The sequence below is a fragment of the Pituophis catenifer genome, unplaced genomic scaffold, assembly GCF_029215685.1.
Source record: "Pituophis catenifer annectens isolate HBS135680 unplaced genomic scaffold, rPitCat1.0.hap2 SCAF_1, whole genome shotgun sequence".
NCBI classification, from domain to species: domain Eukaryota; kingdom Metazoa; phylum Chordata; class Lepidosauria; order Squamata; family Colubridae; genus Pituophis; species Pituophis catenifer.
The window spans coordinates 27,352,404-27,369,538 of NW_027256881.1; the positions used below are offsets into that span (position 1 = coordinate 27,352,404).

The 17,135-nt window shown below is 40.3% G+C and overlaps 1 protein-coding gene across 2 annotated transcripts; it reads left to right on the forward strand.

Annotated features, from left to right (window-relative positions):
- Window positions 1–1,074: 1,074 nt before the first annotated feature.
- On the forward strand, window positions 1,075–14,770 carry FDFT1 (farnesyl-diphosphate farnesyltransferase 1). 2 transcript variants are annotated; one of them, XM_070947422.1, is made up of 8 exons: window positions 1,075–1,225; window positions 4,023–4,120; window positions 5,064–5,247; window positions 6,836–6,964; window positions 7,570–7,761; window positions 10,709–10,885; window positions 12,630–12,782; window positions 14,124–14,770. In XM_070947422.1, exons 1-8 carry the CDS (start codon window positions 1,124–1,126, stop codon window positions 14,343–14,345), a joined length of 1,257 nt encoding a protein of 418 aa, XP_070803523.1. In that variant the 5' UTR covers window positions 1,075–1,123; the 3' UTR covers window positions 14,346–14,770. The 2 variants fall into 2 exon arrangements, with proteins under 2 accessions (XP_070803523.1, XP_070803515.1); XM_070947414.1 differs by lacking the exon at window positions 1,075–1,225 and having other exon boundaries at window positions 3,663–4,120.
- The last annotated feature ends 2,365 nt before the right edge of the window (window positions 14,771–17,135 follow it).

Consider the following 17,135-nt stretch of genomic DNA (forward strand, 5'->3'; position numbering starts at 1 on the left):
TCTTTCATCATAGAGAAAATCTAGGCAGTTGCTAGGAGTCTAAAGTGACCTGATGGCACATAATCAATCTTAGCCTAATGTTGGACCACTTAATTGCTCCAGATTCCATTCTGCGACTTCTTTCTGCCCATTATGCAAATTCTTCAGTAGACAGATGAAGTGGCTATACATCCACATTTTGAGGTCTTTCCACAAAGAAAAACGATACAGGGGAAGAAAAAAACCCCACACCTTTGTGGCATGACCTTGCTTATTTGATTTTCCATCTGATGTTTGCAATATGAACTCTGGGGTCCTGCCTCTACTGAAGGTTCCTTGTATATCTGGAAATTCTTGTTCCACGTAGTATGTAAATCTGGACTGCAAAAACCTTGAGATTTATCTTTACCGCCTTGAGTAATCACCGCTATTACTACAACAGCAGTAACCAAACCGGATTCGTAGGATGCCGACATGTCTTAAGAACTTCCGTGCACAAAAGAAAAACATCGTCCGGCTCCTTTAAGAAACCCGGCGACTTCGAAATCAATCCTGCCATATTTTTTTTTAGGCTGCCTATGGCCGAGCACTGACCAACCAAGAGAAAGCGACGGATCGTCACACCAGCCCGAAATGGTGTCATTGGCTGCCGTCTTCCTGGTGCGAGGACCGCGCGGCTACCGAGCATCCTATCAACCTATCGAATCGGGGGCGCTGCCTGCTGATTGGTTGCTGCTAGGGGACTAACGCAAGCAGACAGGCAACATACCGCAACCGGTGTGGGTCGGAAGATGCCTTTGGGTTGAAGCGTCCCCACCGGAGAAGTGGAATAGAATTGCAGGTGGCTTGTAGCGGAGGGAGGAGGGGAGGGATTACCTCGCTTGTGGAAACCCCTAACGGGGGAAAAGAAAAACAGGAGCAGCCAAATGAGAGAGAGAGAGAAAAAAAATTGAGGGGGGACGGTGACGTCAGAAATTAGAAGTGGGGACGAGGGGTAGGAATTATTGGAAAAGCAAAAGGCAGGTGGCGCAGTTAGAAAAAAAAAGGGGGGGGCAAGAGAAGGAGAGAAGGAATCTTCTGCTCTTGAAAGTCTTTCTTCAACAGCAACACTATCCCTGCCTTGCCAGGTCAACGCAGAAAGTCAATGGAGCTGCTAAAGAGATGGTTGGGTTACCCAGAGGAGATCTACAATCTGGTGAAATTTAAAATGGGTGGATACAAGACAGTGATGCCCAAGATGGATCAAGTGAGTGGGGCTTTTTACTACATATTTTATTCCTTTGGTGGTTATTATTTTTTATTCTTTGTTTTCTGTTGAGGCACAAGATCAAGAGGCTTTCTTTTTTTTAATGGATAAGGCAACTGGAGAAAAAAAATAATGCAGAATGATAATGGATTATAAAGCAATGGTTGCATGAGAAGGGAAAGAGTCCCTCCGCTCTCATGCAACCATTGCTTTATAATATATATCTTATTAAAATATATCTTATTAAAATAATTCCATAGCAGGGTCATTACTCTTCATAAATATTAAATAATACTGGAGGAAATGAGATGATGAAAATGCTTTCAGTATATGAATACACTGACTTGGAATATTATTTTAGATGTGTTTAGAGGATACATTTTATTATAAATAATTTTTCTAAAATAGAATCACTGAAATGAACATATAAACACATCATTACCTGCAACAAGGTATATACAATGTCATCTGTTTATACTTTTATAAATAAGGAAATAAAATGTGTGAAAATTTTGCCATAAAATATTGATAGCATTCATTATTTATTAGGTGATTAGCTTTTAGCACTCTTGAATTGTTCTTATCAAAAGTTCATTTGCTTGTCAATGTCTTTCAAAACATTTTATAGGAAACAAATATTAGACAACTTTGTTTATCCTTGTGTGGAGTGTGTGTGTGTGGGTATGTGTGTGTATCTGCTTTCATTAAGAATTATGTGAAGCTGGGTTCCCAATGTAATTTTTATTTTTGCTTAAAAAAAGTAGCTAAAGGAAAGCAAGAATAAAAGTCATAGAAGAAAATGAGATCTAATTCTTCTTGTTCAATTCATTCATGCCTCTGATTAAAGCACTGGTTAAGTACCCAATAATATTCAGAAGAAGAAATAAATGTAGTTTTTAAAATGAAAGTTGATTAAATCTCTATTAGAGATGATTGCTGTTGTTTTGGTCTATTATGTTTCTCTAATTAGATCTAAGGAAATGACACATTACAGAAAATTAGAGGATGGATGTTTACTGAATTTTCCTTCCCAGATGATTGGGGAAGCCAAAACAATAAGACACTTTAGATTTGCAATTCAATTTTAGCATACATTATAGGTTCTGTGGATGACAATTTATGCCATTTATAGTTGCCCAGAAACTGATAATGTTGCCTAGTTTGAGTAATGAAACGCCTGCAAAAAACAATCAACCTCAGAGACCACCAAAGACACCATAGTTCAACCCTGAGCTACAAATATTCTCTTCTGCCACAGTATTGTAGGAAAGTTAGTGGTTTTGTTTGTTTTCAGATTCAGCAACTATACTGCTGCTAGAAAAAAGTGGCCAAGGAAGTAGGAAGATAAAAATAGAATGTTCACTTCAAAGCCATGTTCCTACAGTGCACTTCTTATTAGTTTTTGAGTTACTTAATCTACAGTTTGCTGGTCAAGGTTAACCATGCTTAATGTGTTGTAGAAATGCATTTGCTTGCCTTTGTTAAACATGTTACAGGAACCCCTTGAGTCAGCACTACTTGGATTAGGGGACCCAGTGAGTGCTTGGGTGCTAGCATAAAATCATGGAGTGAATGAGTTGGGAACAATAGGCCTTTTAGTACAATTCTGTTCAGTATAGGGATCTACTGAGCTATCCCATTAAGTGACTATCCAGACCCAATTTGAAAATTTCCATCAAGGGAGAGGAGAGACTATCACTGCTTCAGGTAGCTTCATTCCATGACTTATCCGTTAAGTGTTCTGAAATTTCTCCCAAAGTCAGTGGTAATATACTTTAATTTCAACACATTGCATTTTATTCTGTTGTCAGTTTCAACAGAAAACAGCTTGCACATGGCAGCCTTTTCAATTATTCCTTGCATGCCCTAGTTTTCACCTTTACAAGCAATTCTTGAAGGACCATAGCTCTGCCATAGGCTTGCTGATCAGTTCACAAACACTGCTTAGATAGGTTTGTTTCAATTCATGGCTGGAAAGGCCATCAACGGCTAACTTCAAACACCCCACACCGAGTACTGCGAACAAAGCATATGATGGTTTAGGTAACATGATGTGGAATTCCAGTATTCATCATAAGGGCTGGCATTGTGGTTTGCAAACCATGATTTATGATTGCTGGTTGGTTTATTCAATAAAAAAAAATATTGCGGTATTAAATTAGCCTATACGTGATGCGAACTCGGCAGGAGGCAAGCTTTGTTTCCCCGACGTGGAGGCTCTTTGAATTTAGCGGGATTTTGATTTGCCCCGAAAGAAGGGTTGGGCAAAAGCGCGCTTCGAGCCTCCCCTCCCGATGTGCCGATAACAGCATTCGCTCCCGCGGCCTGGAAGGCGGCCCCGCTCCATGCAGATATTTCGCGGCCCTTCCCCCTTCGCCCTGCCTGGTGGGCGGGGCCTGTGCGCTCGGAGAAAAAAACAAACATTCCGAATCTGAAATGGGGGGGCGCGCGCGGTGGGCGTGTCTCGCTTCGGGGCGCCCCGGAACCACTTCGATGCTCCGTAGCCCCCAGGCTCGAGCGGCCCTGCGAGGGGCGTAAGGGGGCGGCCCGCTAGCCGTGTGCCTCTCCGGCCTTGTATGCCTTTTCCATGGCCAGCTGCAGCTCCAAGGCCGCGACGTCCCTTTTCAAGCGCACTTTGGCCTTTTCTCCACCGCGTGCAGGCGGCGGCGGGTCGAGTTCCTGCCTGACTGGCGGTGGCCGGTTGCGCACCTGCGGCGGCACCCCCAGTCTCCCGCAACGCTCGCGGCCTCGCTTTCTGATCGCTCAGGCGGCCCCTCCGCCTCTGCTCCTTTTGCAGGACTCGCTCAGCGACAGCCTCCGGGTGTGTTACAAGTACTTGAACCAAACCAGCCGCAGCTTCGCCGCCGTCATCCAAGCTCTGGATGGGGAGTTGCGGTGAGTAGTTGGGGTTTTTTTTTTTGGGTGGTGGTGATTCTTATTTCCTTGCTGGGAAAAGGGAATAACGGAATGACTTTGGGAAATTTTGGGCAATATTCGCCAATCTGATACTGAGGATCTTCATCACTTCTAATTCCCGGCTGAGGAGGAGGAGGAAAACGAATCCAGTTGCAGTTTTGAAAACGACTTGAAAAGTTTCAACTGTGATAGGGAAGGGCTGCTGATTACTCTACTTTTTACAAGATCAGACTCTGCAGATTTGCACCAGCTTTGTTTTTGCTGACTGGTGTTGGCTTAGCTTCAACGGGAGACGCTAGAGCGCTTGCCTAGGATAGAAGTCAGAAACATAAGTTATATGCATCCACTGAAAGTTAGCTGTGGCTGCAGTTATTATCCATTGACTTTAAGCTTCCCCACTACCATAGGCTGTAAAATAAATTAGTTTATTATCTCTTAATCCTACACATAAGAAGAAAAGCCTTTTAGAATTTTGGGACATCCCCGGGTTTGCTAGCTGAAGTCAACAGTTAATTGGATCAGAGCCAAATCCTAGCAGGTTGTTTCTTTGTTTTCCTTCGTACCTGGTACTTTGACTTGGAAGAACATATGCTTACTATTAATCCTTTGTGGGTGCCTGGAAAAATAAGATTCAGCTATCACAAACGGTTATTTTCACAACTAACAATAACATCATCACAAACTGTTCTGTTGCTTCAGGTTAAATGCTCAATGTATGGCTTTAAACTGAATGCAGTTGTTTTGAATTGCATCAGACTTAAGTGGGAATTGATCCTGATATTCCGTACAAGTATGTTGTGCTTTTTTTCTTCTAACAAATGAGACATGGAGTTTTATACTGATTAAAGTTGAACAGGACAAATTATTTTTCTCTTTCCTCTGGCATCTAAGTCACAAACAATCCTTTTCCTTTTCTCTGTAGCCATGCAGTGTGCATCTTATATTTGGTTCTCCGAGCTCTGGATACTATAGAAGATGACATGACTATCGGTCTTGAAGATAAGGTCCCCATCTTACACAATTTTCACTCCTACTTATATCAGCCAGACTGGAAATTTATGGACAGCAGAGAGAAGGACAGACAAGTGCTGGAAGACTTTCCAACCGTGAGTGGTGCCTCTCATGCATTTATGCAGTTAAAATATCCCTGTTCTAAAGCTCTTTTCCCCCTGACTTTAGTAAAATCAGATATATTAGCATCTGTTTGGAAATGTGAAAGTTCCCTGTCCTGGAACTTTAGAGGTGCCCTTTCAGAAAAAATGAAATCAGAACTGTCCACTACATAGTTGCCTTTATATGTACATTTGCATTTCATGGTACTCTGTTAGATGTGTTGGCACTGGTGCAGACCCTTCGCATACATAACTGAGTACATTTAATAAGTTTTTCCTTTGAGTTCACATGCATTGTGGATGTATTTTCACATTAATGTGGAGCAGAGTTAACAATCTGAGTAAGTAAGTGGCCTCCCAGATAGTTTTTTTGGTGGCTATCAGGATTGCTTAGGATTCTGCTGAGAAATTTTATGGCAAATTACATGTGCTTCCTTTTCATTTCAAGCCAAATTTTGGTAGAAAACAACAAAACAAACCTTTGGATAGGCACAATACAAATTAAACTTAAGGTTTTTCCCAAAATATGTCTGTATATTTCTGTGTTATCATTACTATGATGCCTGAAAAATCATTTTAAAAAATCTTAAATTCTTTAAAAAAAAATTATCCATAAGAATTCACAAGAGAGAGATATTTCATCACAGGATTTAGATGGATATTTATACCATTGCTGTAGTAGGATTATCGGTTTATAAGTAAATAGGATAAATTGATGAAGAATTGAGCTAGCACTGGTTTTAGTCTAATGCAAGGTTGTCAAACTCGCATTGTGATGGCATCGTCACGTGACGTATTGCGACTTTTTCCCCTTCTCTAAACCGGACGTGGGCGTGCCAGCATCACGCCCGTGGGCCATGAGTTTTAACACCCTTGGTCTAATGGTTATTGCCAGCCTCAGAATCCCAGGTAAATGTTAAATAACAACTGCTAGGAGGAAACAGTTGAAGTACATGTTTATACTTAGGAGCTTCCTGAATATCTGTGGCTGGTCACTGGATGGGTTTTTAGTCTGATGCTGCCAGTTACTTACTTTCAAGGCACAGTGCCAAAAACATGGTATGTAATGTAATCTGTGTAAATTAAACTCTGACACTGATTTAATTTCCAAAACAAGTATTCTTTTTAAATAATTGGAGCCTTTTGTAGCTGTTGCGCTCAAGGGGAAAGGAAGCAGCAACAATTAAGGAATAGCTTTCAAATAGTTATGTATCCTTGCTAATGAAGTTTGCAGAACTAATTATATAAGTAAGAAAAATCATTTTGCCATTATTTCTTTGGAAGTAGTATGATCTGCTTTAAATTTGAGTGCATTGATTTTGGTTGTCCTGGATAGAAATACTGTAACTTGCCCAAGCATCTTTTTTCTAAGGATATTTCCTGTATTGCTCAGAGGAAATATATATGATTGTTGTAAATTCAAGATTAAAGGACTGCTGAAATGTTTTTAACTTTACATGCATGGAACCTAAAACGAGCTAGCATTTTTGAACTCCTTATCAATTCAGGTTTTTTTTAGGGGGGGGGCAGGAAGAGACACATGTATAATTTTTTATGATCCAATTTCTTTTCTTGCCTTTAGATTTCCCTGGAGTTCCGAAATTTGGCAAAAGTCTATCAAGATGTGATTGCTGACATTTGTCACAAGATGGGTATTGGTATGGCAGAGTTTTTGGAAAAGAAGGTGAATTCTAACAAAGAGTGGGACAAGGTGAGTGAGTTGGGAGGGGGAGTATGAATTCTCCTAGCAGACCTGTATGTTAGCTATAACCATTAATCTTACAATACAGAGACCATCAAAGTATTCTATTCAGTGAGGTTTTTTATGTACAGTTCAGAATATTTAAGGAGAAACAATAAAAGTGAATAGCTTCTATAGGACAAGGGAAAAGTGGTACTCAGACTGATGTTGGGGGATGTTTCTTTAGATCAAAGGAGATGATCCCTGCAGTTTAGGTGTCTTGGAAGTGGAGTTGGTCTTCAATGTGGATTTAGTTCACTCATTACCATAAAGCTGGCATAAATAACTTTCATCATTCAAGATCTGTTGCAGACTTTGAGTGACATATGACCTCATCCTCTTAAAGCAAACAGCCCTAAAAATTATATTGGCAAGGTTCTGGGGTTTTAAAGGCTGAACTTTTGGCTCTTAAACTCACTCTAAAACAACACCATTTGTAATGGTGGCTATACGAATGTTCCCAGCAGTTTACATTGCAAACAGTGAAATTGTAAACTTTGGCAGCTGCAGCTTTTATGGACTGAATTAGATTTTTAAAAACATCTTAATAAAGCTCTGAATGTTCCAACCTACAGTATTGCCACTATGCTGCTGGCCTGGTGGGGATTGGCCTCTCCCAGCTCTTCTCTGCCTCAGAATTAGAAGATCCTGTTGTTGGCCACGACTTAGAACTAGCCAACTCCATGGGACTCTTTCTGCAGAAAACCAACATCATTAGGGACTATCTGGAGGATCAACTTGATGGCAGAGAATTCTGGCCCAAAGAGGTAAAAGAAAAAAGCATGATAGATGTGAGGAAGATTACTTTTAACTCAATGGTATGAATGTGTACAGCATGCAAAAACTGTTAGTTCCATCCTGATTTATGCTGTTTAATTGATGTAGAATATGTGGGCAATTTTTCTGCCCAGGGATCCTATGCAGTGATAGCTTGTGGATTTGAGGCTGCATATATCTACACATAAAGTGGTCTCATTCACATCTAAAGTGTTCCCATTGTCCCTAAGATTGGTGGAGTAAAATTGAATTCTGTCTCTTGCAATCAGAGCTAATGCTTCCCTACTGCTATTTGCAGCAGGGAAATATCTTCTGTCTCTCTTTATAACTATTGTTACTGCTGTTTTTGTTGCTAAATTATGGCTGCTAATAGGCTTGTGTACTATAGTCCTTGAGATGGGCATACCGACTGCTGCTTTGACAGTCTGATAGATCATAGAGCCTTCTCTAACGGTCAGAGGGTCAGAGTAACCTTTTTCAGAAGCTGTTCTAGCAGCCACTTTGTGAAAACTCAGTGATTGATCATAGTAGTCTCCTAATACCTCCCAGAATAGCTACTAATTTAGATGGTCCTTGACTTATGACTATTTGTTTAGTGACTGACTAAATTACAATGGTGCTGAATGAAGAGAATTATGGCATCTGCCTGAAGATACGGCCATTGCAACATCCCTGAAGTCACTTTATAAAAATTTGGGCACTTGGCAACACACCCACCCTTATGACTAAGGGTGCTGTAATTCCACCCCCACACACGCACACCTATTTCTCCCCCTCATCTCTGCCATTTCAACTGGGCTACCAGGGCTTGCTAAGATGCCTTGGTCCTAGAGTCTTTGCCTTCCTAGTGGTTGCTTCTCCCTGTTCCCCATGGCTGTCCCCCCCCCCACCACACACACACACCTGGGTTCAATCAATGAGAGGGATAACTAGAAAGCTAGTGAACAAGATTTCCCACATGTAGTGGGGTGGGAAGAAGGCCTACGCTTCCAAGCCCCTGGTAGGTTTCCATGCAACAGTGAACCTTGTGGCCAGTCAAGGCCTTCTGGCTCATGGCAAATTTCTATGCACCAGCCAAATTTTTATGAGCCTCCCAGAGCTTCTTGCAGCCTCTGAGGCACCCCCATGCAATCACTTAATGACCATGACAGGAAGAGTCAAGATTGCAGTTGCTGAGCCACGTGGTCACTTGAACATCTTGCTGAACAGCTGCTTTGTGATCAAGATTCCGATCCCAATTGTAGTCAGAAGTTGAGGACTATCTATATTTTAAAATCAAAGTAGGGAAGAAAAATAATGAGCAGTCTGTCATATGGAAACAAGTGGGGAGAAATATGAATTGGCATTCTTATTTTAAAATATAAAGAAAGGACTGCTTACTGATTGTTCAGTTACCGTGGGAAGATGACAACTTGGAACAGTGTTTCTCAGTCTCAGCAACTTTAAGAAGTGTAGATTTCAACTTCCAGAATTTCCCAGTCAGCTGGAGTGTTGAAATCCATACATTTCAAAGTTGAAGAAATTGTGAAATATTGACTTAGAGCAGCGGTCCCCAACCTTTCAGGCTCTGTGAACAACAGTGGCAGGGGTGGGTGGGGAAAGGGGATGATTTGCATGCATACACGTCACTTGCACAAATGCAGCTTCGTGCACTTGCCCAGGTTCCCAACAGACTGGAGATTGGGGATCCCTGATTTAGAGCATGTAAGCTATAGAGGGTAAACAAAAGATTCGATAATTTTGCTCTTGGATTAAGCATAGCATTTTGAGCTTAATTGGGTGGAATAGCTAATTAGACATGACAAGGATGATTTTGTGTTGCTATGATCTAATCTTGTACTTTACATAATGATGGGACATTGTTGGAAATCTTCATTGCTAGTTGGAGGCATCGGTGATTTGCTGAAATAGCCTTCAAGACAAGACATGTTGGCTGTTTTGTTAGAAAGGGATTCAGAAACTGAATTGGTTAAAGATTGCATGATAAAATGGGCACAAAATTTTGCAGAACCAGTGATGTTGGAAACATGGGAAAAAATATGGGTTCAGAATGTTAAATTTACACAGTCGCAGAATTTGAGGGAAAATTTTTACAAAATGTTTTATAGATGGCATTTAGACCCTAAGAAATTGTCGTGCATGTACCCTAATGTTCAACCAAAATGTTGGAGATGTGATTGCCTAGATGCCACATATTATCACTTGTAAGAAAGTGAAGGCTTTTTGGATAAAAATTTGGTGGGTTATGCAGAATGTTTTGAAGAAAAAAATTCAGTTTTCTCCACAATTGTTTTTATTGGGTATAGTTAAGGGTTTTACATTGGGTGAAACAAAGTTGATATTGTATATGATAACTGCAGCGAGATTACTGATAGGTCAATATTGGAAAAATGAAGCTATGCCTACTATTGATGAATGGACTTTGAAGATGGCCAGTTTTGCAGAGATGGCGAAGATTTCAGCATACTTAAAAGATCGCTCACAAGAGACTTATGTATGGGAGTGGAAAAAGTGGATAGATTATGTGCAGAATAAATATCAAACTAGGAAATATCAGATAGCTTTTAACTGAAAGTATTATATAGAGATAGAATAATTGAATTTTGTGAAGATGTGAAAAATAAAGAGGGGGTGGAGGGGTTCAAGTTTTATAAAAGGGATTTTGATTTGGATTATATTTTGTGGAAGTCCGGGGGGAGGGGTGGGTTGGGGGGGGGTTAGGGAGGGTTAGGGAGGCCAGGGGAGGGTTGGGGGGGGGAACTGGGGAGAAAATGTAATTGTAAAACTTTTTCAATTAAAAAAAAAAAAGACAAGACATGTTGGCTAAGTGTAATCCTTGCAAAACTAATGTGAGAAAACCAGCAAATCTCAGCTGCTCAGTAATTTTGAAATTCTGCAAAAGTGGCCTCAACAACCTTGACCTCTTGGTGTTCCTAGGTTTGGAGCAAGTATGTGAAGAAGCTGTCAGATCTGGCTAAACCAGAGAACATTGACAAAGCCGTCCAGTGTTTGAATGAGCTCATTACCAACGCCTTACATCATGTTCCTGATGTCTTGACATATTTGTCCCGCTTGAAGAATCAAAGTGTGTTCAATTTCTGTGCTATTCCACAGGTAAATTGAGTTGCCTTTTTACTTTTGTGTACTTATTACATTTACATCCTGCCAAATCTATCAAGGATTCCTGGAAGTTTGCAATTAACAAAGCAACCATAGTTCAAAAACTCAGTTAAAACATTCACAGTAAATAAAATAATAATTAGGAGTAGGAGTAATAGCAAAGTTAATTACTAAATGCCTTTTGGAAGAACTCTGTCTTAACCATCTTCTGGATCATCAATAAAAAGGGGGACTGATCTGATTTTCAAATGAGTGAGCCCCAGTCAACAATCCCTCCTAGAATGCCTGATCAAGCCTAACCTGGAAGATCTTAAAAAGCTTTGAACTTCAAACTTAATGTATTTTGGTTGAGAGATTGCTAGAAAGGTTAGGGTTGTAGACTAGAAAATATCCTGGAAAAAGGCAGTAAATAATCAGTTTTAACTCTGATAAGCATACATGAAGTAGATAATGAACTTGTTCATCACTGGATTAGAAGATTAATTAGGCTATTTTAAAATAGACATGGATAACATGACATTCAATGGTGGGTTGCCCCTGGTTCGATCCGGTTCTATAGAACCGGTAGTAAAACCAGCAGGAGGCTTTGTCCACCCGCCACAATGTCATCACGGGTGATCTGCGCATGCGCAGAAGTGTGGACGCTCCTGTTGCGAACCGGTAGTAAAGGTAAGTAGAACCCACCCCTGATGACATTCATCATGTGATGGGTACCCATTGTCATAGCGGTATGACAAAAAAACTATTGGGTTATTCATTTGTCATACTGAGTCTTTAAAAAATGAAAAAGGATGGAAAAAGTCATTGTGTATATGTTTTTGTATGGCACTTGTAGATTATCTTTTCTGCTTTTCACTATTGCTTGGATTACCCTTGTAAAGATAACTAAAAATAGCTGCTGTGTGTATAAAACCTTTTAGGCCTAAATGTACTTATGGTATAATGTAACACTTGATTCATGTAACTTGCTAAAAAAGTGGCTAGACTCCTCCAACGTGAAGAAAAATGCTTGGTTTTGCCTTACTTAGGAAGTTTTATCAAAACAAGATTAAATATAAGACTTCTTGTAAGAAGGTGCATTCCTCTTGAGACACTTGATGATGATGTCCATGTAGGCCCTAAGGAATCTGTCCAGGAACATAGCACTCCTTTCTGTAGGTGGTAGTGTTGAACATTATATTATTCATTCACTGTTCTTTGGCCATAGCTATTGGGTGTGTGTATGTATGTATGTATGTATGTATGTATGTATGTATGTATGTATGTATGTATGTATATATGTATGTATATAGAGAGCCAGTTTGTTGTAATGGTTAAGGTATCAGACTAGAAATCAGGAGACTGAGTTCTACTCCCACCTTAGGCACAAAGCCAGCTGGATGATCTTGGACCAGTCATTTTCTCTCAGCCCCAGGAAGGAGGCAATGGCAAACCACTTCTGAAAAACTTTGCCAAGAAAATTACAGGGACTTGTCCAGGCAATCTTCAACAATTGGACACAACTGGACAGAAGGGAAAAAACTTACCACATTTATATAGCTGCCCTTCTCACATATGTGACTTTCTAGATTATTTCATAAAATAATCAAGCCTTTAATCAGCATATTAATCTTCATAAATAACAATCTCCTTTTTTAAAAAATAGCTCTGTGTTTTTCTTTGGAGTCTGGTTGTGCACAACTGCATGAACACCTGCTGCGCTTGATCATAAGGCCTTTATCTCCTCTTTCCTGCCCAGGTGATGGCTATAGCCACCTTGGCAGCCGCCTACAACAACCAACAGATCTTCAAAGGTGTGGTGAAGATTCGAAAAGGACAAGCAGTCACATTGATGATGGATGCTACTAACATACACGCTGTCAAAACCATCATGTACCAATATATGGAAGAGGTGAGTTGGGAGAGCCTCGATATTCAGTTCCTGATGTAAATGCCTTTTAGTGGGAAAACATTGTTGAGTTAGCATGAATTCCTGTACAGATATATGACAGTCACCAGCATTTGCCTTTTCACTTTGAAACTCTGTAAAGTGGGAGAGCAAATTTTGCACAGTATGATGTAAAGCTTCGGAGGTTGGATTTAGTCTAGGATAATCTGGCTTTGATATCCAGGAGATGGCTTTGCTTCAAAAACATGCTAAGACTGAATCTAGGGTAGGGGAAAATAACTCAACATGGTTGTAAATGGAAATTTGAGCATTTGCAGTTGCCGTCATTAAGCACATCATTGCAGATCATTAAGGAGTCATGTCGCTATTATTGTGACCTCCTGCCAGCTTCCTCACTGTCTTTGCTTGTAAGAAGCTGGCAAAGATTGCAAATGGCAATTATGTGGCTGCGGGGACTCTGCCACCAACATAAGTATGAGGATGGCTAAGAACCACCATTTGTTTAGCCCCATTATATGTTTGAATAGTGCTGACAAGTAGTCATTAAGCAAGGACCATCTATATATTCTATATATTTGTTGCTATGAATTCCTTCAAAAGAAAAACTAAAATGTGAAATATTTCAACATGTAGAGCACAAGGGATTTGGAAAAGTCATTGAGCAGAAAGGACTGAACTGGTATAATGAAGTCCTTTCTCCCATGAATCCCCTCCATGCTATCTGTCCTTTCCTTCCAGATGTGGCTTCTCATATTTTTCACTAGCTAATAAGGAGCGGAAGAGAAAAAAGAATGGAATGGAAAAGGGTTGCTGGTTTCTCATGGGAATTGTTTGTAAGAAAGAGAGGGGAGTGACTGTTTCACGGGTGTGTAATGGAAACAGAGCAAAAGCTCTGGCTTGGCAAAAAACTACAGAGTACCACAAATTCACAGAGCCCTGTTGTACAGGCTTGTTTAACAATTGTTCTTTATCTAGTAGTGCAATTTCCTTTTCTTCTCTTCAACAAAATTATAGATATGCCAAGCTCATCCTATGGAAACACAAAATGGGGCTCTAATGATGATCTAAAAAGCCCAAATATAATATTGTATTACAAATTAGATTGTGAGATGGCACCAACTGGCAGAAAGTCAAACAATCCATAAATATCTTTTTAGTAGAAAAGCCACATGGAATCATTCCATCAATCTGTAATGTGTTATTTGTAACGACTGTATTTGCAACAACTGAGGTCTTGCTGAAGTTAATACTTCTTTTAACTTACCGATTAGTCAATTTTATCTGTGATTTCTATTATCTTTCTTTAGCTATGGTATCTTAAATGATTTCTGTCTGTCTCACTAGATCTACCAGAAGGTCCCAAGCACAGACCCTTCCTCTGCCAAAACTCAACAGATCGTCAACACTGTCCAATCCATGAGCTCACCCAGTGGTACCCTGGTCTCCCGGACCCATTATTCACCCTTCTATTTTTCCTGCATTATGATTTTAGCTGCCTTGAGCTGGCAGTATCTGAACACTGTTTCAAAAGCAGCAGAGGAATATGTGCACACTGGTGAGAAGTGAGGGCGGAGATCTCTTGTGCTGCATTTGGAAGGGGAATATTTTGAAACGGGAGAACTTTTTGGAGTCCCAGGAATGTAAGGAACAGGACTGTGAATGTTTCACTGCAAGCTGACTAAACTGGAAGCCTTCAGTTAAAAGCATCTGCTGCTGGTTTTGAAGCCTCTCAACAGTTTCCCATGGAGACATTTCCTTTTTTTCCCCAGCTAAACTAGCTACAGTCAATTTTGTTTTGAGTCTTACTTAATATTTTCTTTTCTGCGGTTGGCTCTGCATTTGTTTTTGATGTAGGGTGTTTTTTAACTCTGATGTTTCAAAGTGTTTGTGAATTTTGACAGTAAAAAATGTGGTGATAAAACCACTTCTCTATGTCCTGCTGTAATTCAGGCGCTGCATTTTCTGTTCAAAAAAACTTCCAAAGCCTTGTACTATGTCTTACGTTGCATTATTAACTTTGGAGATAGTTATCTTTATTACATGGTTTATTTTTTTCTTTTCCATAAATGTTATTGTGCCTCTTGGAAAAGGTTTCTATATTGTAATATGCAGGGGATTTTGGGAGCCAATAGAGAGGGAAGTTGTATAAATCTGAGATAGGGCAAAACTGTGGCTCTTCTACAGTAAAGCTGCTCACTCCTGAAGCAGAGATCAGCACTGAGAATCTTGGATATTTTTAACATCTTCTGTAGCGTTGGAGAAGTTCTAGTTTGTGATGCGAAGTAAGGTTGTGAGAATTTTGGAAGGTGCAGGCCAAAGCATCCTTCCAATATCTTCACATAGCAGCTTCCTTTTGCAGATTCATCCCAGGTACCTGCCTAAGCACGTGGCCTGCAATTTTGTTTTGCTGGCTCTCCCATCAGATCTGTTGTCTCCATGCAAACTGTAATGCCACGTCCCAAAGAAGCCCAAGGAGGGAGCTTTAAAAAAGTATCTGTTCAAATGATTTAGAACAGGGAATGTCAAACTCAAGGCCCGTGGGCTGGATCCGGCCTGTGGGGTGCTTAGATTTGGTCCGTGGGGCCGACCTGGAAACAGCGAAGGACTCGCCTGCGGTGTCTCAGCCTATGAAAATGGAGCTCGGGAGGGCCAGATGCAGCCCTCTGGAGCTTCGTTTTCACTGGCAGAGAGTTGCAGGAGGCCATTGTAGCCGAAAACTGAGCTCGGGAGTCTGTTTTCGCTGGCAGAGCTCTCAGGCCACATTGGGGGCACCACAGGTGCCCCCAATAAAAGTGACATTGAGCTGGCCACATCCATCCTCAATGAAATAGAGTTTGACATCTCTGGTTTAGAATGAGATTCATGAGGTTAAATCTCAAAAATGAAGAAATCAATCTAGAAAAGTATATGTCCATGGCAGTAAGGAATAGTTATGAGGCCTGTTGTAGAGCTTTTGCAAATTCTGATAATACATCCAAGTTGAGCTCTACTCCTAGTGTCACTAACGTGTGGATTAAAACCTTGTGATGTGCATAAAGCCATTATTGCTTCAAATCATCAAATGTTCAAGGTACATAGTGAAGATACTGTAGCACAAGATCCACACACCATCCATTCGAGATCTCTCTCTCTCTCTCTCTCTCACACACACACACATACCATATATAGAGGGAGGGGGCACAGGTGGGATTCAAATAATTTAACAACTGGTTCTCTGCCCTAATGATTTCTTCCAACAACCAGTTTGCCAAACTGCTCAGAAAGTTAACCGGTTCTCCCAAAGTGGTATGAACTGGCTGAATCCCACCACTGGAGTCGGAGGGGGGCTTTATCAACCCATATTATCCTCATGAATTCGAATACAGAACTAGAACCTCAAAGATCAATAAAATGTATTGGTGTGTGAAAGAGTCACCTGCTAAAGTTTTATCAGTTAGCTATGGCACAACATGCATTGGGTCTATTTTCCAAACTGAAGCAGGCAGTTGTATTGAAGATATGCTATAAAACGTACCGACTCAAATGTGTTTTGCCTCCACTACCCCAACAGAAGAAACCAGAAATAAAATCCTTTCTGTCCACCAGGGGGAAGAATGAACGCATACATTGTAGAAAAGAGAGAGAGACTTTACTAGAGATAGGAATTGGAAGTACACTGATGAAATTCTGGTCATAAGTCTTAAGTGTATAAAATATTCTGCATTTAACAATAACTTTGTATTTGAAGCCAGCAACCAATCACATAAAGCCTATAGGTCAGATTCAATTTTAGGTTGGGTTCATCTAACCCATGGTTTGTTTTAAATAGTTTGTTGAAACAGACTGGTCACCTACCTAGGCAAAGCAAACCATTTTATGGCTTCTAATAACATCAAATCCAGTTCAATCATGTCTAGGCTAGACCCACCGAACTCAGTAAGACTAATGGTAGCAAACTGAAGTTCCTTTAATTTGAGGTTGATTTAGTGTTGAACCATTTTTACAGCCCCTTTACGTGCACAATTTTTATGCTTGCTGCTTATGTTTCCTCATTATTTACAATTATAAAAAAAAATAATTCATGCATATGTGCAGGACGAGTTAGTGCAATTGCCCATATAGTTTCAGGAATCAAGCTTAAATGATAGGCACACACAAAACCTTTCTATGTGCACGCGTGTGTTTCTGCTTCTGCAACTTTGCATGTGTGTTCCTGCTTCTGCAAGTATTTAACATTCAATTTAATTTAATTTAAATTTAACTTGAAATTTCATGGTCCTATAATCCCACCTAGTTTATCAAGGAACTGAAGTTCAATGCATAGAGTTACATCAGATTCGGAAGTTTTGTCTGTTTTGACTATTTGGTCAAGTTTCA

Excerpts from the sequence above, each read along its gene's own strand:
- FDFT1 (XM_070947414.1), top strand. The coding sequence starts at position 3,813 with ATGGCCAGCTGCAGCTCCAAGGCCGCGACGTCCCTTTTCAAGCGCACT. Across the intron at positions 4,121-5,063 it reads GCTCTGGATGGGGAGTTGCG|CCATGCAGTGTGCATCTTAT; the intron begins GTGAGTAGTTGG and ends TTTTCTCTGTAG. Across the intron at positions 5,248-6,835 it reads TGCTGGAAGACTTTCCAACC|ATTTCCCTGGAGTTCCGAAA; the intron begins GTGAGTGGTGCC and ends TCTTGCCTTTAG.